The following is a 24,617-nucleotide window of genomic DNA, read 5'->3' as shown; positions in this document are numbered from 1 at the left end:
AACACACATTTTAACATAAGACTAAAAAGAAGTTACTCTGTGCTTAAAACAAAGTGGTGGGGAACTTTGTTGAGATTAAGTTTGCAGATTTATTTGGAACACAGATTTGGGAAGCTTACTTATGCAAGATAATGGGTCCAGATTTCCTGTCTTTGATTCCTTGCAGCCGGATTTATCATCTGATCCATTTGCCGATTTTTTAGATCCAGGCTATTAAAAAAAACACACACACACACATATTTCTCTGAAATTTAAATCCAATGTGATCAAGATAGTAATCATTCAGATGTAACTTGAAAGTAGAGCCCATTTGTGCTAGAGCCAAATATATACGAGATACAATTTAAAGATACAAAACAATTTAAGGACATAAAACACATTTTAGGTAATCAATAACCCAGATTAGTTTTTCTACTGATTTGATAATGCTCCAAATAAAAGAGGAAAAAGTTCCTTCAAGAAAATGACCAATACTTTCAAAATACATAGAACAACCTATTACTTAAAACCTATTAAAAAAAAAAAAAGGTAAGAAAACCTACTATAAGTGTTTGTAATTAACATCAGAATTGCCTCTTAGTAAGATACTCATACAGCATTTGTCCCTTTAAATAAAAGACATTAAAGATTCCTACATAATCAATCACCCCTCCAAATTCTTGTTTACACTTTTACCTTGTTTAATAATTTTCTTGCCCTGCAAAAACGCTACAACAGGTAAAACTAAGCAAAACTTCAGAAAGATCTCATACGACAAAGCAATAGTATCCCTAACTAAAGGTAAGTTTTAATACATTGAACAAAACAAGTTTTAGAATCTCTAATCTGTCACCGGTGTTGTTAGAGCTGACAACTTGGTTCCTTGTCTCCTGTTAGCCACCTTGTCTTAGATATGTAGACTGAGCTCTGATTACAACCTTTGACCTCAGAAGAGCCACTGCTGATACGTGAATGGTAGAGAGAGAAAGTACAAAAGTATCAAAGTATTCAGGGATATAGTCACCTAAAATATACTATATTACGGGATGTGGAGTAAAAGTTTATGCATAGTGATATCTGCTTTATGTCACTTAATTGAAGAGACCAAATGTACTACAGAAGTTTCCAAGCTACCTTTATGCAGATGAAAAAGGAATTCCCTTTTATAATGCAGCACCCAATTCATTAATTTGCCAGAGACTTGACATTCTAGGGAATCTCATTTTAAGCTTTAATTTCTTTTATCTTCAACTTTCTCTGCAAATGGGTGTTAAAGATTAAGTATTACTTTTCCTTCCTCTTTCATTATTACAGTATGTAGATGTCTTATAATAATGGCTGTGAAGCCACACAAATTCAAAAGAAGTGGTATTCCTTAACAGATTGACAAGGCATACAACTTTAATGTTAATTACTTATTATTCTCTAATTGAGCCAATTTTTCGGTCATTTCTAAAACTAGAGGATCAAAGATTAGGTTAATAATTCTGCTTCCTCGAAATTGAGTTATTTGTTGAGACGTGGATGCATCTAGAGACTGTCAGAGTGAAGTCAGAAAGAGAAAAACAAATATCGTATATTAACACATGTATGTGGAACCTAGAAAAATGGTACAGACGAACCGGTTTGCAGGGCAGAAGTTGAGACACAGATGTAGAGAACAAACATGGACACCAAGGGGGGAAAACCACGGTGGGGTGGGGATGGTGGTGTGCTGAATTGTGCGATTGGGATTGACATGTATACACTGATGTGTATAAAACTGATGACTAATAAGAACCTGCAGTACAAAAAAACAAACAAAAAACAACTAATACTAAACTTTCTTTGGGTTATTTGTATGGAAATATGTTAATATAAATGTTTCAGACATTACATGAAATTTCTAAAAATCTTATATGTTCTGGTATAATGTTATAAGTCATAATTCTAGTTATTAAAAAAAATAATTCTGCTTCCTAAGGACTGGAGAAAAAGAACATATGGCAGAGCTCAAATTAAGCTTAATTAAACATGTCCTTCAAAGACAAAAAATAAAGAAAAAAACCCCTCCAAGTTTATAGGTGACATTATATCAAGAATGCTCAGGGAATTCCCTGGCGGCCCAGTGGTTAGGACTCTGTGCTTTCACTGCTGAGGGCCCAGGTTCAATCCCTGGTTGGGATCCTGAAAGCCAGGCGGTTCAGCCAAAAAAAAACAAAAAACAAAAAAGGCTCAAACATGAGGTTAAAAAAGGACACCAATTAAAGAAATTTTATTCCAAAATATTTCCTATTGTTCAGGGCTAAAACATAGTATTCAAGTCACTTATCACTTCTGAAAAATAAACGTATATAAAATCAAAGAAAACAAATTATAATTGTAATCATTAATAGGATACTCACTGTCAGTTCATCTTCATCGGAATTAAAAAGATTATCAAGGTCAGTATAAGAGACAGCCAGGTCTGAGTCATAAATCAAACTGGTTGATGGAGGACGGGCATGACTAGTAGGGCGTGGAGCATCTACAGGTGTCAACCAGAAAAACAAAATCAAACATTCTACTACTGACCAAATGAGTATTATTCTATTTATTTAAGCTAGACATATAACTTTATAAGCGTGTTATGCAATAAGAAATGGTGACTTGTTTAAAATTTAGACATTTTTTTTCATAGAAATAAAGTTTTAAATATATGGTCATACCTTCCCCAGGAAGCTCACCAAAGGCTATGTAATCCATAATATAGCTAAGGAATCTACATTAATAATATGTCAAATAAAAATATAAACACTATCAGGACAACAGAATTAAACACACACACATTTAATTTTTCTATCTTCCTGAAATATAAAGGAAGCACAGAATAACTAAGTTCTCTGGCTCTTGAGTCAGACTATTAATTTGAATCCCAACTCCAACACTAATAGTATGACATGAATTAAATGTGACAGAATGTAGATAAAGCACTTTTGCCCAGTGCCAGGCACTTAAGTACTCACTTAAGTACCTCTTAGTTAAGTTTCATTTCAGTTCTAAAATTTTATTTTCCTTTTTTTTTTTCTTTCCAGTTTTAGGGAAAAAAATGACTACTTTAGAAAAAATAAAAATACAAATGGGGGCTTCCCTGGTGGCGCAGTGGTTGAGAATCTGCCTGCCAATGCAGGGGACACGGGTTCGAGCCCTGGTCTGGGAAGATCCCACATGCCGCGGAGCAACTGGGCCCGTGAGCCACAACTACTGAGCCTGAGCGTCTGGAGCCTCTGCTCCGCAACAAGAGAGGCCGCGATAGTGAGAGGCCCGCGCACCGCGATGAAGAGTGGCCCCCGCTTGCCGCAACTGGAGAAAGCCCTCACACAGAAACGAAGACCCAACACAGCCAAAAATAAAAATAATAAATAAATAATAAATAAAAAATTTTTAAAAAACAAACAAAAAAATACAAATGAAAGTTAAATTCCTCTTACATTCCCACACAAGAAAGACAAAAAAAGCAGTTTGGTGTATAAACCTTCCAAAGCATCCTCCGAATGGTTAAACAACTTGAAATAGCCCTCCCTTTCAGAAAGGTGAAAGTCACTTTCCAAATGCCTCTGCGTATTGTCCTAAAGATTCACTAAAGCAGTAGTTCTGAAATTTTTAGAGTGTGTAAAAATCATCTAAGATATGTATTAAAAACCAAGATTTCCCAGTTTCACCTCAAAACATGCTCCAGAATGTGGCAGATGGTCCACATTTTGAGAAAGCCACACCACAGGGACAATTACACATTTCCTATATCCTAGGGTAGGTAAACAGGCTAAAAAAACCCAAATTGTTAACTCACTTTAAGCTACTTAGAACCACTGACCACTAAATTTATTTCATGGTCAGTGAAATAAATTTATTTATTTATTCCATCTCTTCCTTATTCAGATGGACTTTTTTTCTTATTCCTGTTTTTGGTTGCACAGAGCCTGACTGACCCTCTTTATTTATTCCAAATACTGAAACAAAACTTTGCCCCTAAAAGACACATACCAAAGGACAACTTCTTCTGCCTCTATCAAAAATTAAATAGATCTTGTAAAAGAACTAATATATCATATCTCTCTATTCTACTCACAAGTAGCACAAGTCAGACACTTTCAAAGTGGAGTCTTCACCACTGTATCTCCAGTGCCGAGAACAGTGCCTACACATAACATGTGCTCAATAAATATTTGTTAAATTAATGACCTCAGCAACAGTTCTTCTAACTTGGGGAGAGGGGGAGAAAAGGACAACCAAATTACAGTAAAGTCTAATTCATTGAGTTTTTAGATCTGAGAGAGATCTCAGGCGATGATCTTATCCTATCTCCTCATTTTACAGCTGAAAATTATTTGTTAAAAAAGGAGGGACTTCCCTAGTGGCAAAGTGGTTAAGAATCCGCCTGCCAATGCAAGGGACACGGGTTCAATCCCTGGTCCGGGAAGATTCCACATGCTGCAGAGCAACTAAGCCCGTGCGCCACAACTACTGAAGCCCGAGCACCTAGAGCCCGTGCTTGACAACAAGAGAAGCCACCTGTGTGCCGCGACGAGGAGTAGCCCCCGCTCACCGCAACTAGAAAAAGCCCACGCACAGCAATGAAGACCCAAGGAAGCCAAAAATAAAAATAAATTTTTAAAAAAAAGGAAAGAAGTTCCAACAATTCAAAACAGAATTTCTATCACCTAAACTTGCTTCTCCCAGTACAAGATAAACAATAAATCCATCATTTTAAGATAGGTCCCTTTCTATGAAACATATGAATTATGCAAAAAGGAACACTAAAAGTCCAACAATATCAGATTACTTTGGAGTAACAATCCTGGAATGCAGTATTTTAATTAGAAAATTAAAGTTTTACCTTGCTTGATAGAGGGACTAAATAATGACATAGCATCTTCTTCATGTGATAACACTGTTACACTAGATGGCACATCTTCTACCTGCATACAATATTACATATTAGACTGAAATACATATTTTACCAATAATAAAATATACCAACTATTGAGTAGCTATGTATCAAGCATTCTGCTGGGTGTAGTACAGACATCAATAACTCTCACAACTAACCTATATGATAAGGAAGTAGTAAACTCATTTTACAGACAAAAAATAGTTCTAAAGATAACCCAGGAAATACAGCTGATAAGTAGTGGAGCTGGGATTTCAACCTAAATCTGTCAAATTCCAAAGTCCATGTTCTTTCTACAATACCTACTGCCTTCCCAGATACTACTGTTTTCACATTTACAGAGGAACAAAATGTCAAGTACCTGGCACACAGTTAAGGCTAAATAAAACTCTGTGAAATTAATTCTTTGTATTAAACATATTATTGGGTCCTTTTTGCAATTTTACAGCTTTCAATTTCCAATTTTGTATTTACGGCAAGCAGAGTTATCTTAATAGATTACTCTGTCCTTAATAGATCCTCAAATACTTGATTTTTAAAATTTTAATCAAGTAAGTATTTGTACATCTCACACTTTATTCACATAACATTTTACTTTCAGGGGCACTATAGGTTCTTGATTCACATATTCAAAATATCATGTATTTTATAAACTCAGTGATGTGTATTTTACTGCATTTTTGAAAACTGGTAATTCACTTACAGCATAGTTTAACTCAGAATCAAAACAGTTCGTCTACCTAAAGGTCCTGATTTCAATATAACAGAAATTAATGCACTCTTTCTCTAATCTCAAAACTTTTACAATAAACAATAAAGATCTTTTCACTATCAGAGACCAGCTATAATTTCAAGCCCATACAAGCTCTTAAACTGTGTACAATGTGCCTGATTTACCTTTTAAAAATGTTTTTATCAGTTAAAATGATGAATTTTTTTTTTCCAAATAGAAGTGTGGTACTATATGCAGAGCTACAGATCATCAGTGACACTTTGGTGTACTTTGATTTCTCTTACCTTGTGTTTTTTTCCAGCTTCTCTCTCATTATTTTGTCTATCTTTCTTATCAGGAAAAAGGAATTCCTCATCTCCTTCAACAAATGCATATGGATCAATTTTAGGTTCTTGTTCTGAATCAGATGCTATTGCTGAAAGATACTGATTTTTAATTTGATATTGCTGCACTAATTCATCAGAAACTTTTAAAGTTTTCTTACATTGCACCATTAACCTGCATAAAGAAATAAAAATAGAAAATTAATCATATTCTCCATAAAAGTATAACAAATTTCCAAAATGACTTAAGTATCATAAACTTTTTAGAATTATTAAAAAAAAAAGAATTATTTAAAGATGATCTAATTTGCAATCCTTCATTTTACAAATGAAGAAACTGAGGCATAGAAAGGTTATGTGATTTACTGAAGTATCAAATTTAGCAATAGAGAAATGGAGCTAAAATCCTGGTCTCACTGTCTTTCCACCAAAATGTGCTGTCTTTTGGTTATCCACTCTGTTCCCAAGTCCTCAATCGCATTAACTTGTCCAAATCCACTCACTTGAAAGGGATTCAAACCTAAACTGTTCCAGCACAGAAACTCTCAAAATGTGGGCTATACAGTGAGACACTACTTTTATACAATTTATACCTTTATACAATGAAAGTGATTATCCTTTTCCTACTGCCATGAGTGGATATATTTTAAGTTTAAAAAACTTCAGAGCATGACTTGTGTTTCATAAAAATAACATTATTACCATAAATCCAGCAAAACGTTTTACAGTGTCAAACAGAGTTTCGTCGCAAGTATCTCAGAGGTTTTTACTAATCACGTTGGAAAATCAATTATTAGTCTTTTGGTTCCACATGGTGAATGATAAATATATGTTTATACTCTCCTAAAATATCCAATAAAATGACAAAGGACAACAGAACAGGCGAGAAGACAACACTGAAGTTAGAAAGATAACTATTGGAAAGAGACCAGAGAAAGGTGAAATCTAAGGCTTAGAGAGGGAAGCCAGAAGAAGCTGATCTGCACCACAGAACCCTGAAAATCATCAGGATTTTTACATCTCTGAAAACCAAGGTGCTTGGTGAGTGGGAAGAGAAATGATTCATTTTTGGTTTGTGTATGATACTTTTAGACTCCCAAATTCATGTTCTCTATGGTTTGCAAAGCTGAGATTCCCATGCTGCCATAATAATGGCAGCCAGGCTTCTAGTCAGATAATGCTCAAAATCCTGCAATGACTATTTTACCCTGAGTAAAAAACAAAGTCCTTATAATATCCTACCAAAGCTTTCCATGATCTGTCTCCTCTTTTCCCCTCCAACTTCATCTATTATTCTACTCCTCCCTCTCTTACTCTTCTTCCAAGGTCTTCCTTGATAATCCTCAAACAGGTCAGACAACTTCTGGCTGTTCTCTTTGTCTGGAACATTCTTCCTCCAAATATCTGCATGGCCAACTCCCTCACTTCCTTCAAGTCTTTGTTTAAATGTCACCTTATCTACGAGATCTTATTTAAAATTGCAATATGCCCACTGCCTCACCATTGATCTCCCTTACCGGGCTCTGTTTTTCCCTCCATAGCATTTATCTCTTAATATACTATATAATTTGCTTATGTTCATGGTTGTCTGTCACTCCCACTAGACTATAAGCCTCTAAATGTCAGGGATCTTATCTTTGTTTACTGAACTATCCCAAATGCCTAGAAGAGTGCCTGGCACATAATAGGTGCTCAGTAAATACCTGCTAAATTAATACATGAAATCTAAAAGCCACACAGGATTGAGATACTGTGTTTGCATTAATAATTCTAAAATACAGTATATTGTACTTTGAAATAAATCATCTTTATTCATTAGGAAGTGATACTGCTGCCGCTACTTGTCTGTCCTGAGTATCAGGACAAAACAATCATAAGAGAAGTAAGATTTGGAATCAGTAAAGGTATTTGCTAGTTTATAAATTCTTTGAATGACAGAGATATCGTATCTTGTTAATCTATTCACCAATGTCCAGCACTAGAAGCACTCTATACCCTATAAACTAAGGTTGAAACAGAGGTCATCAAAAGAATAACTGACATTTTCTAAACATGCTATCAAATATGATATATGTCACTGTTATTTCAGTGTGCCTCAGATTTATCCCCAAACTAAAATCCCAAGTCTACAAAAACTTTCTTCCATAGGAACACATAACTGTCAATGGGCTATATTCCACAATTACCTGTTAGAATAGTTCTGGTCGATAAATGAGTAAGCATTTATTTCTTAGAAAAAGCTTTGTACCTCACCATATTAGACCCTAAATGTTTCCTGAATTGTCTATCAGATACCAATGTGAATCTTTTCAAAATAGCATTTCCATCTACTTTGACATGTATTTTCTTATTTAATACTTAAAATAACATCATGAAAATAGGAACCAGAGGGTGTGCTCTCTGACTTTGATATGAAAATTATGTTGAAAGAAATGGTCACATGGTGGCAGAGTTAGGGCTGGAAAGATTTTAAGTATGCCAATTCACATAACTATTCATAGGCGAAAAGTATAAGAACCTACCCCCCTCAACCCCAGTCACTAACCTGAAAGACTACTCTGTGTTGAGGTGAATAAAACAACTGTTTTTCATATTAAGTGGTCCTCTAGCAGAAGCATAAAAACTGCCACACTCTTTATGCAAGTAGTTGTTAAGCTAGTAGGCAGTAACATTAAAAGGAAAAATCCTACTGCACAGGGCTCTACTAGGAATAAAAATGAGTAAACCAAATGCAATACCTAAAGACAACTTTTTGTTATTTTATTGAATGGTTCTCACAGACAGTGGGATATGCAAAGAATTTAAATGAAGTCAATAATATCAAGAGTATCGTCACAATAAATTAAAAATATAAATTATTTACATTACACATCCTTCTATATTTAAAACTGATAAAAATAGAAATTAAAATTGCTTTTTAAGAGATGCCAGATTAAAAACTCAAGTTAGCATTTCTTCACTCTCCAATTATATAGTATACATACACTTTTTGTGAATAGGAACCACACACCTCTCCTTTTCTAAAATGAACTTTCACATATAGCCAAATAGTTAACTACAGAGATAGTTTCAATCAAATATAAAGCTAAATACAGACAAACTGGAAAAGAATGATTAGGTACAGCCATGAACAGGAAGCTTTGCAATGCCCATAGCAAACTGAAATTACTTTTATATTATTCATTAACTATATCTCCTTCCTCTCACTGTGACAAAGTTACATACTATCCTAAAATGTACTTGTAGAGAATTTAACATGGCCTATAGCATATGCTTTTATGCCTTTATTCAATAAAAATTCTTCTGGACAAGGTGTGACAATATTTTAGAATCGGCAATTACAGAAGGAGATAAGCTACAGTTCAGGAAATGTTAATGAAGAAATGAATTCAATAAATCTCAAAAAAATTTTAATAGTAACTTTTCCAGTACCATCTCCAATATTCATAACCAATCCTTAAACTGAGTCAAGCTAGCTGTCAAAAGTACAGCTTTATTGCATTAAAGTAAGATATCAAATAAGAAAGACTTAAAGAAGAGAAAAAAAATCTTAAAAAGAAAAATATCTTAAAAGGTTTAGAATACAATAAATCAAGTTTATTTCATCATAGACTTCTTTCTATGAAACAAAAAATTAGAAACTATCTTTTAGAGATCAAATAATGCATTATATAACTAGATACATACAATAAAAATCTGGTATATACATATTATATACAACGTAAGAGCTAATTCTATTGAGGGATATTACGGTTAAGATAACATGATGTATTTTTTATACTGAACAAGACATAATAAGAACTATGCTCAAGTACAGTTCTTTGTTTGTTCAGGGTTTAGAAAGGTTCCTTCTGAATCAGAGTTACAGATTGTTTTAGACTGGCACAAATTCTACTAAAACTAAGTGCTAGACCCTTGAAAAAATACATTTAAAAACAACTGTAATGTTTCTTGGCAGAAATTTTGCTTTCTTTAAAACTTACAAGGTCTTAAGCCACTATTCTAAAATAGATGTTATCATTAACTAATAAAGAAACTAAAAATAATTAGAAGCAAAAAGAAAATAAAGATATTTGCCACAGATGTGTATATCTTGTGTGGGAGATATGCTATGCTCCACCCTCAACCTCCCTCTCCCCTCCAAATAAATTCTAACAAATTAGAAAAGGAATTTTGCTTTTAAGTAGCTGCTAAAAAATTTGGCATCGACTGCTGCACATGAAGTCTAAGAATAAAGGAAATGCTTAGAAATGATGAAGTAATTACTCTGCACTAGTTAAGCAGCCACCACCATCCGAAACTGAAAAAGAGTACCTCTTGTCGTTTATCTACCTATTAGGAAAGCCTAGTGCCCACCCCTTAATACTAATCAAGGGAAAACTTCATTTATTTATGCCAAATGGAAACCGAGTTGTCACTTAACATAAATAAAACAAAGGTCTAAATTTCTCCTCCATAATTTTCTAAAAAGGCACACATCTGTAGAAGTCAACTACTATAAAGAAACCATTTTTTAATTTCTACTGATGCATTCTTGCCCCTCTGCATTATATATCTAATTGGCCGTAAAGTTCTTTAGTCTACTCCACAACATCTATAAAATCTCTCCATCCCTACCATGTCTTTCTAATTTCCTAATGAGCCCCCTGTATCACCTTATAAATAATATTTTGCCACTCCATTATATAGCCCTACCCCACTCTTTAGGTCTCATTTCTCACCATGACACACCAAACCACTAAACAGCACCCTATAATCTAGCCATACAAAACTACATAAAGCTTCTGATCTCCATAAATGGAATTATTCTCCACTCTGGCTCTGCATCCCTACTATATCTTATATATATACCTGTATCAGAGAATTTAATGCTATTTTCCATTAGACTACAATTTCATTTAGGGCCAGGACCCAAATTTACTTTATACCACAACAGTGCCTTACAGTATCTTGTATATTATAGAAATTTCAGTTTTATTCAAACTGAAAAAGTGCATCTTTGAGGAGTATGAGTTAAAAAAGACAATCTTCCTAAGAAAGGAGAAAGAATATAGGAGTTGCAACAGCCGTCTAATTAACCTCATTAAAATTAACTGCTATATATTTTAAAACATTTTCAAAACTCAAAGCATGGAAAAAGATAATAGAAATTTACAATGACTGGGTAACACAAATTCACAAATTTTTTTATATAAAACAAACCAGGTTTTTGAGTGGATTACTCTTATTACCAGAAATGTTTGATCATATTACATCTTTAAAAATATAGAATGCTTCTATAAAGAATTTAAGATTGTTTAAATGACATTAAGAAAGCGTAATAGTAATTCTTAGAATTTATTTTTAATGACAAGAGACATCATCTGACTTTGTCAACTGGCTTTGCCAACTTGCTATAAGGAGATGACTGATCCTCATGATATCCCATCTCAAGTAATAGTAAGAGCAGGTACTTGAATTAATAAGTTATTCCAACAAGATCTTTTTAACTATGAGAAAAAATAACTTTTGTTTTAGCATAACACGAACACTGAAGACCATGCCAGGTATTTTACTGTGGTCTGGGGAGACTAAAACAGTATGGGAGAGAGCTCCCTAGTGAAACTTAATCATTAAACATGTTTGGCATATCTAATTTAATAACTTTTAACAGAAATTTGAACTCTAAAGTTATTTGTAACATTAAAGCACCTCAACATTACTAACATTTTGGGCTGGAAAATTCCTTGTTGTGGGGGACAGTCCTATACACTGTAAGATATTTAGCAGCATCCCTGGCCTCTACCTACCAGATGTCAGTAGCACACGCCCAGCTGTGACAACCAAAATGTCTCTAGTCATTGCCAAATGTCACCTGGGGGTGGGGGGATGGGAGGCGGCCAGAAACTGCTCCAATTGAGAACTACTGCCAGTAACTCCAGGAAGATAAAATAAAATCATCTAGATGATTAAAATGTAAGACCAAAACTTCTAACCTACCAAGTATAAAACAGGTGTATTCCATAAATATTTTTCAGTTCACATAGCAGCAAGGACTCTGATGGTTGACCTTCTGTACTATCTACCCTATTCTAATCTAGTATTACAATAAAAAAACAAGGATTCTATCTACAAGTAATTTGTGTCACAACACACATTTTAGTAACTAGCATAACCAAAACTGTATTCATGTTCAACTTTAAAAACAAAAAAACAAAAAAACCTCTATTCAATCTTTTATGTCTTCTTTTTATGAGGTAGAAAAAGATGGTGACCAGGAACAGGTAGAGGCATGTATTTTCTTTAATTTACATAATCATGACACAGAACCATTCTACTCTGCATGTTACCTTTCTACATTATGCTTCTTTCTCATTCTTATTCAATGAGAAAAATGCCAAAGTAATTTTAGAACCAACTCTTAAGGTTAAGCTGTATTAACTTCTAAGAGACCTTCATTTCACTTACAGATGCTCATGCACACAAGCAGCCAATACACTAAGTAAAGTTATGGCTAGAATTCTTAAACCTAATGAATATAATATGTCCATAAAAACTCACTCTTAAAGTTCTTAAAACTGAAAATATTCACATCACTACATTTTTACATACATTAAATAAGAAAATATAACACCTAGAAAGAAATGTTTTAAAATCATAAAGTAATCTAGGACCATACTGTCATTTCATTCATCCAACATCTGCTGAATGTCTATGTGCCTAGGATTGTTCTGGGAAGGCACGCGCGCATGCGTGCATGCGTGCGTGTAAGTTGGAAGAACACAGTAGTACACAAGACCAAGTCCTTGCCCTCACAGAGCTCACATTCTAATAGGGAAGAGATCATTAACAAATATATAATTTCAGATAATTATATATATGGAGAAAATGAAAGTAGTACACAGGATAGGTTGTGACTTGGGGATTAAAGAGAGGTCACAGTTTAGGTACTGTGGTCAAGGAAATACCTCCTGAGGAGGTAATTTTTGAGTTCAACTGAACAGTAAGGGGTGAGGTATTCCCCCCACCCCGTAATCCAATTCTAAAGGCCATGAAGAATGAACCTTAACTTTTTTGAAGGAATAGCAAGAAAGCTGGTGTGGTTAAATCAGGAAGCAAACAGGAGAGCAGTAAATACAAGTAAAGAACTAGGTATGCAGGAGATTGTGTAGAACCTTACAGATGAGGGAAAGAGTATGGATTTTATTCTAAATATAAAGGGAAATTACTGAAGAGTTTTAAGCAAATGAGTAACGTTTAACTTACAATGATCAACTCTGACTGCTGTATAGAGACTATATAAAGAGAAGTATAGAATCAAGGAGACCAACAGTTTCAGGCAAGAGTTGAAGTTAGCTTAGATTTTTATATTACATCCAGCACAGATAAGATTAAGATCTTTTAAGCCTTGTTTCCAAGACATCATTTGCTTTCAAAAAATCTGACTAATTTATTAACTAAGTTAGTCGTCTTCCATGATCATAAGAGTATTCTGAAGTCCCTCTATTTCAAGTCCAGATTAATTTTAATTTAAAAAAAAAAGTCATACTAGAATGCTTTTAAGATTCAAAGTGCTAGATGAAGCACACGGGTTTGTCTATTAAAATAATAACCGAGGAATTTTAAAAGAAAATACATCTCTAACAGTAGGGAAAATGAGAAAGAGGCTATAAATAGATCAGGAATTTTACTTAGTCTCAGGGAAGCTCAAAATCAATGAAACACAGCAGAGAAAGTTCATGGCTTACAATATGCAAAAGGGGGCTAAGGGCAAACTACATAAACAACAGGAGAGCCAAACTGCCTAAAAACCAGAGAAAATCTGGACTTACACCTCTAGAAAGAAATGAAAAAAAGCTGAAAAAGGAGAAACAAAGTGTTCCTATTTTTTTATAACCATTTTAAAAATTGAAGTATAGTTTATTTACAATGTTGTGTGTTTCAGGTGTACAGCAAAGTGATTCTGTTTTGTGTGTGTGTGTGTGTATATATACATTCTTTTTCAGATTCTTTTCCATTATAGATTATTACAAGATATTGTAATATAGTTCCCTGTGCTATACAGCAGGTCCTTGTTGTTTATCTATTTTATATATAGTAGTGTGTATACGTTAATCCCAAACTCCTAATTTATCCCCCTGCCCCTGCCCCCCAGTCCTGAAAGGGTTCCTTTTCTAAGAAAAATGAATAAACTACCTGGTGAAGGCACAAGATCCTTTTCATCCTGGAAGTTTAGGTACAAGGCCTCCCCTCCTAAACATCCCCTACCCCATTAACATAAAGCAAAGTTTCTGGAACTGATACACAGTTCATTCTAAAATATTTGTTGAGTGAGTTAAGTCCTGCCAATCAACAAGGCTCTGCCTTTATACAGCTCCTCTATTCATTCCCTCATTCTAAAATGTGTAAGATGAAACAAGAAGAAGAAATATGATGAGAATCAGTATAGTAAAGAAAAAGACCAAAATAAAGTAATTCTAAAGGAAAAAAAGTTACAGGACATTAAACAAGGGGTTGCTATTTAAAAAAAAAAGTTTAGAAATTTAAAAAAACATGAGAAACAAATATTAAGACTTTAAGAAAGGGGCTAGAAGTTGAGGAATACCCTCAGAAAAAAAAGATGGAAAATGAGAGAAAATACACAAGTTCAACATCTGAATTCTAGAGGTTCTGCAGAGAATGGGGGAAAAAAATGGAGATATTTTCCAAGAAAAGAGAAACTTCCCAGTGACGGGACAAAAAAGACTTCAAATTGAACCAGCCCTCCTCAAAAGTTCAGTACAAGGACTGAATAAAAGACCACAATGTATACACGTATTCTTGCGAAATTTCAACATTCTAAGCTAAAGACCCTAAAAGTTTTAGAGACTGATGGAGAAGGAAATGTAATCTTTGCAAACTACTTGGTCTTGCATTGATAAATAGGTAGACAGTTTTAATGAATATAACGGTAAAATGAATATAATGGATGGTTGACTTTCACTTTTAAAAAAACACTGTAACTGATTCCCTTTGCTTTACACCTGAAACTAACACAACATTGTAAACTATACTCCAATAAAAATTTTTAAAAACCCCACTATAGATAAAAATGCAAAAAGCTTGTGGGACAGATAATAAATATAATCAGAACAACACAGAAAGTAAAGGGAGACCTGAAAAAAACCCTATTTCTGCCCCAAAGTATGTCATACATATTGTGGACAAAGAAGGCAAACCACAGAACAGAGGAAGATATCTGTAGCACTTATAACTAATACAAGATTGATAGCCAGAATATACGAAGAATAACTAGGAGGAAAAGAAAAGAAAAAAAAATGGACTAAAAATGATATCCAAGGGGTTTCCCTGGTGGTGCAGTGGTTGAGAATCTGCCTGCCAATGCAGGGCACATGGGTTCGAGCCCTGGTCTGGGAAGATCCCACATGCCGCGGAACAACTAGGCCCGTGAGCCACAACTACTGAGCCTGTGCGTCTGGAGCCTGTGCTCCGCAACAAGAGAGGCCGCGACAGTGAGAGGCCTGCGCACCGCGATGAAGAGTGGCCCCTGCTCGCCACAACTGGAGAAAGCCCTCGCACAGAAACGAAGACCCAATGCAGCCAAAAATAAATTAAAAAAAAAAAACTATAAAAAAAAAAGATATCCAAGGCACATATAATTAATATAAGATTAATAACCAGAATATGAAAAGAATAAATCAGGAAAAAAAAGAAACGAAAATAGACTAAAACATATGATATACAGGCCTGTAAACACTTTAAGTGATGCTTAACCTCACTAGGGATCTGTAAAACATAGTAAGACAATAATAGGCCATTCTGCATGCAGCAGATTAGCCAAATTAAAAGTCTCATAATACCAAGTACTGAGGAAAATGTAGAACAGCTATTCTCATACTCTGCTGGTCGATGAGGGTGTAAACTAGTATAGTTTGGAGAGTAACTTGGCAACAACCCTTCATGTTGAATATCGACATACCCCATGGCCCAGCAATTCCACTTTTTTGCTGTACTCCCTAGAGGAATTCTTCTTATATATATAACTATACAAGGAAATGTGTACAAAAAAGTTCACTGCTACATCCTTTGTGAAAAATTGAAAATAACCAACATGTCCATCTCAAGAGAGTAGATAAATTATGGCATATTCATAACAAAGAAATACCAGAGAGCAAGTAAAATGAATTAACTAGAGCTACATGTATAAAAACATGTATAGAAATGATAAATACCAAATTCAGGACAGTGGAAGGAAGAATGGAGGAAGAAAAATAGTACACAGGGGTTCTAACTGTATGTAAAATTCTTAAGTTTGTTGATGGATAAATGTTATTATTTTCTCCACTTTTTTGTGACTAAAATATTTCATAATAAAGAGGTTCCCTGAGGAAAAATCACAGTAAAGAAATTATGCAAAATTAATACTCAAATACTCAAAGGATTTATTATTGTAAATCCTACCCTGAAACCATTCTGGAGTCCTACTATTAAGAACCTACATCATTTCCACCCTTAAATTATAATAGTGACTATTAAAAAAAATACATACTCTGTAACTGATGTTACACTTTCCTGTCCAAAAGGTCCAACTGGATCATCCTTGAATTTATCACTTGGAAGTTGAGGTGGTAAAAACTCTAAATTTTTTTTCTTTGGGACCTTGTAATACTTCCAGGCTATATTAGCTTCATCTTCTTCCAAGTTTACTGCTGTACCAACATATATTGTAGGTTCTACAGCTTCCTGGAATTGAGCTGGGAAAGACTGGGATAAACTGTCTATCCTATCTTCAATTGGTTTAGAAGGAACCAAGGGATCCGGTGTTGGCATTTGATAAAAATGTTGACTTTGAGGAGTTGAAGGTGTTTTAGTCACTCCTTCATCAACCACATCACATGGGTGAGGACTAAGTGGGGGTGGTTGAGGTGAATTTGCCATTTCAGTGCCATGCATCTGAGGAGTCTTTGCTACATCATTAGTTCGGATGTTTGAAAATCTCACTTGACTGTCTGGAGCAGAGATCACAAGTCTTTGGCTGGCTGAATCTGTGTCCATGCCAACATCATCGCTAACAGATACACGATGGTGAAAAGGAGTCAAGGGGCGTTTTTGTGGTTTTTCACTCTTTTCTTGCTTTTCATTGGTCTTGTGCTTCGGAAGTACTTGTTGTTGCTGACTTAAAGTTGGTGCCTGTCCTTGTTGTCCAGGATTTCTTGGTTTGAGATTTTTGTGCCTGAAAAGTTAAAAGAAAGGTTTATTTATAGTATAACTATTATATCAAAGTATACAAGTTAACAGCCTTAGAAATTTTGGATGTCATTTGTTTTTCACACATAATCCTAAAAGTAAAATTATTTGAATTTACATAGAAAAAAACATACTTTGTACAGTGGCCTAAAACTAAGAGCACGCAGAAAGCTTCATAAAAGCCAATCTCTCATCCTCATTTAACATGTGATCAGATAGCCAAAGATGATCTGCCTTACCTAATCTAAATGTCTTAGAATCTGAATAAATACAGAGATAAGATTCTAGTTATTTTAATATAAAAAGGTATAAAATGTCCTCAAATTTATTCATTTATGAATGTACCTGATGTTTTACCATTCATAACTGTTATAAGTTATAAATCAATGTCAACAGCTTGGCTGAGCTCAGTCATCATCTACGATCCTACAGCAACCAGCTAGGAAACTTACTCTACTGGACTGAAGTTAGATCAATCAAGACTGTAGTTATATCCATCTGGATAGTTCTGGAATTGATTGGTTGATGCCCCATACCATACCTACCTTCCTTCTCCCAAGGCTTACCAATACAGGAAGAATAAGCTGACTGGAAAGGAAAAAGAAAAGGAAGTACCTAAAAGAATTTATTCCTCATGATGTGAAGCAATTCTAAATTGAAGAATTTAAAACTATATACCTTAAAATCTAATAATTTTATTCAAAGTTTAAGATTTCTTTCAGTGCAGTAAAAAATACTGTGTACTTTGAGATTTCCAAACTCAACTGATATTAATGCATATAAAATATTTTTTAAGTAAAAAACTAGAAAAAAAATTTGCAGGGATTTGGAGTTAAAGCATTAAGTATTCATTAGGTTTTTTTTGTTTGTTTTTTTTTTACAATATATTTTATTAATGGTTTTCTAATATCAGAGGTAACTTGAAAGACTGTTAAAAAGCAGTGGCAGGCACTTTTTCAAAGAACCTTCTCTACTGAGAGAACATGCTGAGACACCCTTTTGTACAGAGCCTGGGACCTCTTATTGCACATGAGGGGAAAAAAAGCATGAAAGTTATCAAAGAAAACTGCAGTTATGTCAAAAGGACACAGGAGAAATCCATCATTACTCTGACACCAAAATCAAAGACATCATAAGAAAAGGAAATTACAGAACAATATTCCTTAAGAACACAGATGTAAATCATTAACAAAATATGAGCAAATGAGTAATATATAAACTGAGAATACATCATAACCAAATGGAATTTGTCCCACGAATGTAAGGTGTAACATTCACAAGAGAAAAACCAATATTATTCATCACATAACAGAATAAAACAGAAAACCATATGATTATCTCAATAAATATAGAAAAACATGACAAAATTCAACACCTATTCATATAAAAAGACTCAGCAAGCAAGTATTAGAACTTAGTCCAATGAAGGACGTCTATGAAAAACTACAACTAACATCATACTTAATGATGGAAGACTAAATATTTTCTCCCTAAGACTAGGAACAAAGCAAGAATATTAACTCTCAACATTTCAACAATTTTATTGTAAGTTTTAGGTAATGCAGTAAGTCAAGAAAAAAAAAAGAGATTAGAGGGGCTTCCCTGGTGGCGCAGTGGTTGAGAATCTGCCTGCCAATGCAGGGGACACGGGTTCGAGCCCTCGTCTGGGCAGATCCCACATGCCGTGGAGCGACTAGGCCCGTGAGCCACAGTTGCTGAGCCTGCGCATCTGGAGCCTGTGCTCCGCAACAAGAGAGGCCGCGATAGTGAGAGGCCCGCGCACCGCGATGAAGAGTGGCCCCCGCTTGCCACAACTAGAGAAAGCCCTCACACAGAAACGAAGACCCAACACAGCCATAAATAAACAAACAAACAAACAAATAAAAAGATCAGAGATTTCAAAAGAAGAAGAAAAACTGTCTTTACTCATAGTAAACATGATTAGAATTTTACAATGAAGGCATCAGGCTGATCACCACCTTCTTAGTTTTAACATTAAAAGTGGGATAACCGGGCATATGTCTCTTCTGATGTGACACCATACAAAGCAACACAGCACTGCCTATGTAGTATTCTCGCCAAAAATATTAAACCTAAACCTAATTAAGCCTCTAGATCAGCAGTGTCCAAAATAACTTTCTGTGATGATAGAAATGTTCTATATGTGGCTACTGAGAACTAGAAATGTGACTTGTGCAATGGAGGGGCTAAATTTTAAATTTTATTTAAATCCAGTTACTTTAAATTTAAATAGCCACAGGGACTTCCCTGGCGGTCCAGTGGTTAAGACTCCGTGCTTCCACTGCAGGGGGCATGAGTTCGATCCCTGGTCCAGGAACTAAGATCCTGCATGCCGAGTGGTGTGGCCAAGTAAATAAATAAATTTAAATAGTCACTAGTGGTTACACACATAGCTAGTATTAGAGGACATGGCTCTACAGCTACCTTCCATTTACAGAAATGCAAGGGATAAAAGCAGTTAAATGACACCAAAAGAACAAGTTAAAATACATGACAAATTGAGAAAATCCATAATGTGGGACATTCTATAGAACAACTGACCTAGTTTCTCCAACCAAGTCAATGTCATAAAAGGAGGAAGAGGATTAAAAGAGAGACCTGGAAAAGTTAACAATCAAATGTCTACTCCTTGTTTGAATCCTAGTCAAACCAACCAACTACAAAAAGATATTTCTGAGACATATCTGTAGAAGGTATCAGATGATACCAATAAAATACTGTTCCTTTTATCAGGTGTGATAATGGAATTATAGCTACGTAAGAAAATATTAACATTTTTTAGAGTTGCATACTGAAGTAAAGTGAAATGATGGTATTTAAGATTTGCTTTAAAAATCTTCAGCAAGAGTACAGCACAGGTGACTAGCCAAATAAAGCATTGTATCTCGACAGTATCATGGAGTACTGTGAATTTAAAAGAAAAAAGAGAGTGGAACTATATGTGCTAACAAGAAAAGATACCCAGGATAACTGTTTTTCAAAAAAAGCACATTGAAGAACAGTATACATAGCATGATTCCATTTGTGGAAAAGAAAACAGGCAGGCAGATCTACATACATGCATAACAGGGAGAACTTGTCATTTTAAGTTTTATATTCGTGTGCATTATTTAAATTTTTTAAATAGCATTTAAAAAAATTTAATAAAGTTATTGGTCATTAAAAAAACAAACAGTAGGTTCTATCCAAAGTAAGAATAATCCCTTCTCTAACCAACCCCTCTTCGAATATTTTCAATGACGAGGACCACATTACCTTATGAGGAAATGCAGCTCCTCCAGTTGTTAGAAAATAATATATTGACTAGAAACTTGTCTTTTCTATATCAGACATTTATATATATGTGTGTATGTATATTTTTTTCCCTATATCCAGACATTAGTCCTATTTTGAACTCTATTTCTAAAGCTGTGCTGTCCAAGAATGGTATCCAAAGTCACATGTGGCTAACTAGGCACTCAAAACGTGGAGAGTACAAATTGAGATGTGCTGTTAAGTGTAAAATATCCACCAGTTTTTAAAGGCATTTATGAAAGAAAGAATGTCAACTATCTCTTCTGTTTTTTTTTTAAGGTTATTTTATGACATATAATTTTTTGTTTTTTTAATTTATTTTTGGCCGCGTTCGGTCTTTGTTGCTGAGCTAGGGCTTTCTCTAGTCGCGGCAACTGGGGTCTACTCTTCATTGCGGTGCACAGGTTTCTCATCGTGGTGGCTTCTCTTGTTGCGGAGTACAGGCTCTAGGCACGTGGGCTTCAGTAGTTGTGGCACGTGGGCTCAGTAGTTGTAGCTCACGGGCTCTAGAGCGTAGGCTCGGTAATTGTGGTGCATGGGCTTAGGTGCTCCCCGGCATGTGGGATCTTCCTGGACCAGGGCTCGAACCCGTGTCCCCTGTGTTTTTGGCAGGCAGATTCTTAACCACTGCGCCACCAGGGAAGTCCTCTAATCTGTTTTTTGCTTTGGAAAATGTAGTTGATTTCTATAAAAGTATTTTATTCATGTTAATTTGTACTGGGCTTATGTTATTTTTTAAATAAATTAAGCACTGCTTTAAAATTTCCCTAAAATGATATAAATAGACGTAACCCACATAAATAAAAGCACGTTCGGATACCCTATAATTTTTAAGAGTGTAAATGAGTTTTGAAACCAAAAGTTTAAGAATTCATCAAGTTATGCAAGGCACTAAGGAGAAAAACGATCTCCAATAATCTGAGGTGAGCTACCTGGTTATATTCCAAGCATACAAGGGATATGAAAAGTAAACAGCCATACATTCCTTTATCCTTCCATAAGGCAAAGAGACTATTAATGTGGGCTATATACGAATAGCAGTGGCTCTCCAAAACTTTGGTAACATTAAATCATAGTTCCTTTCTTCTATATAGACCTTTTTCTAAAAGCTAGTCTTCTTTAGAGACAACTGAATTTCATATTAGAAGTCAACCAAGTTGGAGAATCTTTCTAAAAAAGAAGTTGTCCTGAAAGTATTACAGAGTGATTCCTTTAATTATTTTTCCTATTAATTGAAGTTCCTAGTATTTTAGTATTAATATCTAAAATTTATTGTATTGCTTTCTACTTATACAGCTTGCTAAGTGCTAATTTTCTTATGAACATTCCACCAGAGTAAAGCCTAATATCCATAAATGTGCAGTTTTTAATCTCACTAACAACTGAAAAATGCCAATTAGAACAATTTTATGCTTTTCACTTACTATAATGGGAAAAAAAATAATTTTAAGGACAGTTCTCAGATCAGTGAAAGCGTAAGAAAAACCAGCACTCTTATATGCAAGAAGTGGGAGTGAAACTGGTAGAAGTTTTCTGAAGTCACAAGCAAAGTATTTAAATAGCCCCCTTGCCCACAACTCTCTATCACATCACCCACCTAATTTTATTTCCTTCTTAGCATTCACCACTCTTAAATTTTAAAAGGATTAAGAATTTTTTTTGAAAACTAATTATCTGCCCCACTCCCCTTAGCATGCAGATTCACAACAGCAGGAGCCTTGTTCACTAATGTATCCTGAGCCTTGGACATCGTCTATCACAGAGTGTCAAAAAAAAAAATCTAATAAATAACTGATAGTCACAAAAGTATTATTTTTAAAAAAGTAAACACAAACAAAAAAAACTTTGGAAACAACCTATTTGTCCATCAAACTCAGAATGATTAAATACACTATGGTACTTCCATTCAGTGGAATGCCAAGAAGTTTTTTTAAAACAATAAAGCAGATCCACAAGTAACTAGAATGGAGAGATCTAAGGCACATGAAGTGAAAAAATAAACTGCGAAATACATCTGTATTATGTTTATGTGTTGGGAGGAAAAACACATATACACACAATATTACAGAGAAAAGCATGGAAGGATAATACCTAATTAGCAAGTGGTTACTTCTAGAGAGAGAGAGTAGGATTTGGAGAGTGGTCAAGCAGTACTTCAGCTTTATTTGTATAATTTAAATTTCTTAAAATCACATATGTATCATGCAAACTGCTGATATTTATGCAATTTTTTTTTCAAATCAATTTCTCAGAGAAGGGTCCAGTCCTATCTTTCACACAGAGTAAATGTACTACAATCATTTATCAAAAAACAAAACAGAGGAAAGTGAGGTAACAGAGAAAGCAGTAACAGCAGGGAGCTTCAATCACTTCTATGGCTGAAAGGACAATAAGATGAAGTAGTCTTATCAGATCACAGAAGCTTGGGATGGTGCTACAACCACAGCAGGAACTGCCCAATGGTAACTGGGACCACAGAAGAAGGGCCTGTTAATGGGACAAAGAGCTGCTGCTGGAGTCGGCTCAAAAAAGGGGTGGGGAAATACCCTGGCTTCTTCCCTCCTCTTATCAACCAATCTTCTCTTAGTGCCTCCAACTAGCCAACTCCAAAAAGCAAGTGAGCCTAATCAAATCATCACGCTGACATCTTAAAATCATACAATATCATTTGTCAGTTATATCGCAATAAAACTGGGGGGGGGGAAACCAAAAAACACATGTTAAAAGCAAGGGAGCCTAGGAATTGTAACTCCCTGCAGAACAGAACAGAGCAGGGAAAATGTAGGGATAGATTTGAGAACAGACTGGCTGACTAGTACAGTCAGTTATCAATGTATGCGCTACCTCCTATATTCTATACCAGGAGAGGATACACATAATAGGGTGGCTCCAAGTCTGTTTCAAGCCTTACTTATGAACTAAAGAAGAGAACCAGATTTGGGGGGAGAGGCAGGGGTAGAGGAGGAATCTACAATATGCAGCAGTAAAAAAAATGAAAAAACTGAAAAATGAATGAAAAAAATAAAAAATAAAAAAGTAAATGATTAGAAACACTGTATTTACTTGAAGGGTAAATTTACCAAAGCTAGTCAAACATATAGATTATATGAAATTTCATATCAAACCTCTACATACCTAGGAGGAATTCCTGGAATTAGGAAAGAAAGTATGTTTTTAAAAATAAAAGTTCGGCTTAGAGCAAGAATTAAAACTTATGTTTACCAACATGCATTCTGAGTGTCTTCCTCTACAACTTAAAACCCAAATCTTTCAAAAAGAATAAAGAAATGCCTAGGTTAGAAACTAAAAAAGAGCTGCTTGATAAAAATGCCAATACAGTGAAAGAAAAGTCTAATTTCATTTAAGCATTCTATTGGTCTTAGACCAGGGATTGGCAAACTTTTTCAGTAAAGGACCAGATGGTAAACATTTTAGACTCTGGGGGGCCATACAGTCTGTCTTGTAACCACTCAACTCTGTAAAAGCAGCCACAGTTAATATGTGTATGAACAGATGTGGCTCTGTCCCAATAAATTCTTATTTATGGACACTAAAATTTGAATTTCACATAACTTTTGCAAAATATTTTCCTTTCATTTTTTTCAAATATTTACAACTGTAAAAATCATTTCAGCTCACACGCCATACAAAATAGGTGAGCCAAATGTGGTCAACAGATCGTAGTTTGCCAACACCCTTGGTCTTAGACAAAAATGCACTGAAGCCCTGCATTTCAAGACTAAGTTTGGGACTTCCCTGGTGGTGCAGTGGTTACGAATCCACCTGCCAATGCAGGGGACACGGGTTCCAGCCCTGGTCCGGGAAGATCCCACATGCCTCGGAGCAACTAATCCCGTGCGCAACAACTACTGAGCCTGCACTCTAGAGCCCGCGAGCCACAACTACTGAGCCCGCATGCCCAGAGCCCGTGCTCCGCAACGAGAGAAACCACCGCAATGAGAAGCCCGCGCACTGCAGCGAAGAGTAGCCCCTGCTCGCCGCCAACTAGAGAAAAACCCACGCACACCAATGAAGACCCAACGCGGACAAAAAAAAAAAAAGACTAAGTTTGGTTTTTTCCCCTCAAGGTGAGTGTGGTTTTTACTATTTTAAACTGTTAAACAGGAGCTAA

General features: G+C 35.1%; 1 protein-coding gene across 2 annotated transcripts in view; it reads right to left on the bottom strand.

Moving 5' to 3' along the window:
• Positions 1–24,617, bottom strand: part of MED13 (mediator complex subunit 13) — a 96,255-nt gene that overhangs the window by 38,941 nt on the left and 32,697 nt on the right. For both annotated transcript variants that reach the window (XM_082439868.1, XM_082439869.1), the window contains exons 9-13: positions 16,473–17,156; positions 5,906–6,119; positions 4,835–4,916; positions 2,364–2,485; positions 120–210 (exon numbers count right to left, since the gene is read on the bottom strand). In XM_082439868.1, the coding sequence (XP_082295994.1) occupies positions 120–210; positions 2,364–2,485; positions 4,835–4,916; positions 5,906–6,119; positions 16,473–17,156 (1,193 nt within the window). The remainder of the gene's footprint in view (positions 1–119; positions 211–2,363; positions 2,486–4,834; positions 4,917–5,905; positions 6,120–16,472; positions 17,157–24,617) is intronic.

Source organism: Balaenoptera physalus (genome assembly GCF_965194825.1).
Source record: "Balaenoptera physalus genome assembly, chromosome: 20".
NCBI classification, from domain to species: Eukaryota; Metazoa; Chordata; class Mammalia; order Artiodactyla; family Balaenopteridae; genus Balaenoptera; species Balaenoptera physalus.
Note: the sequence above shows the minus strand (reverse complement) of the source record. Positions and strands in the feature narration are given on the sequence as shown.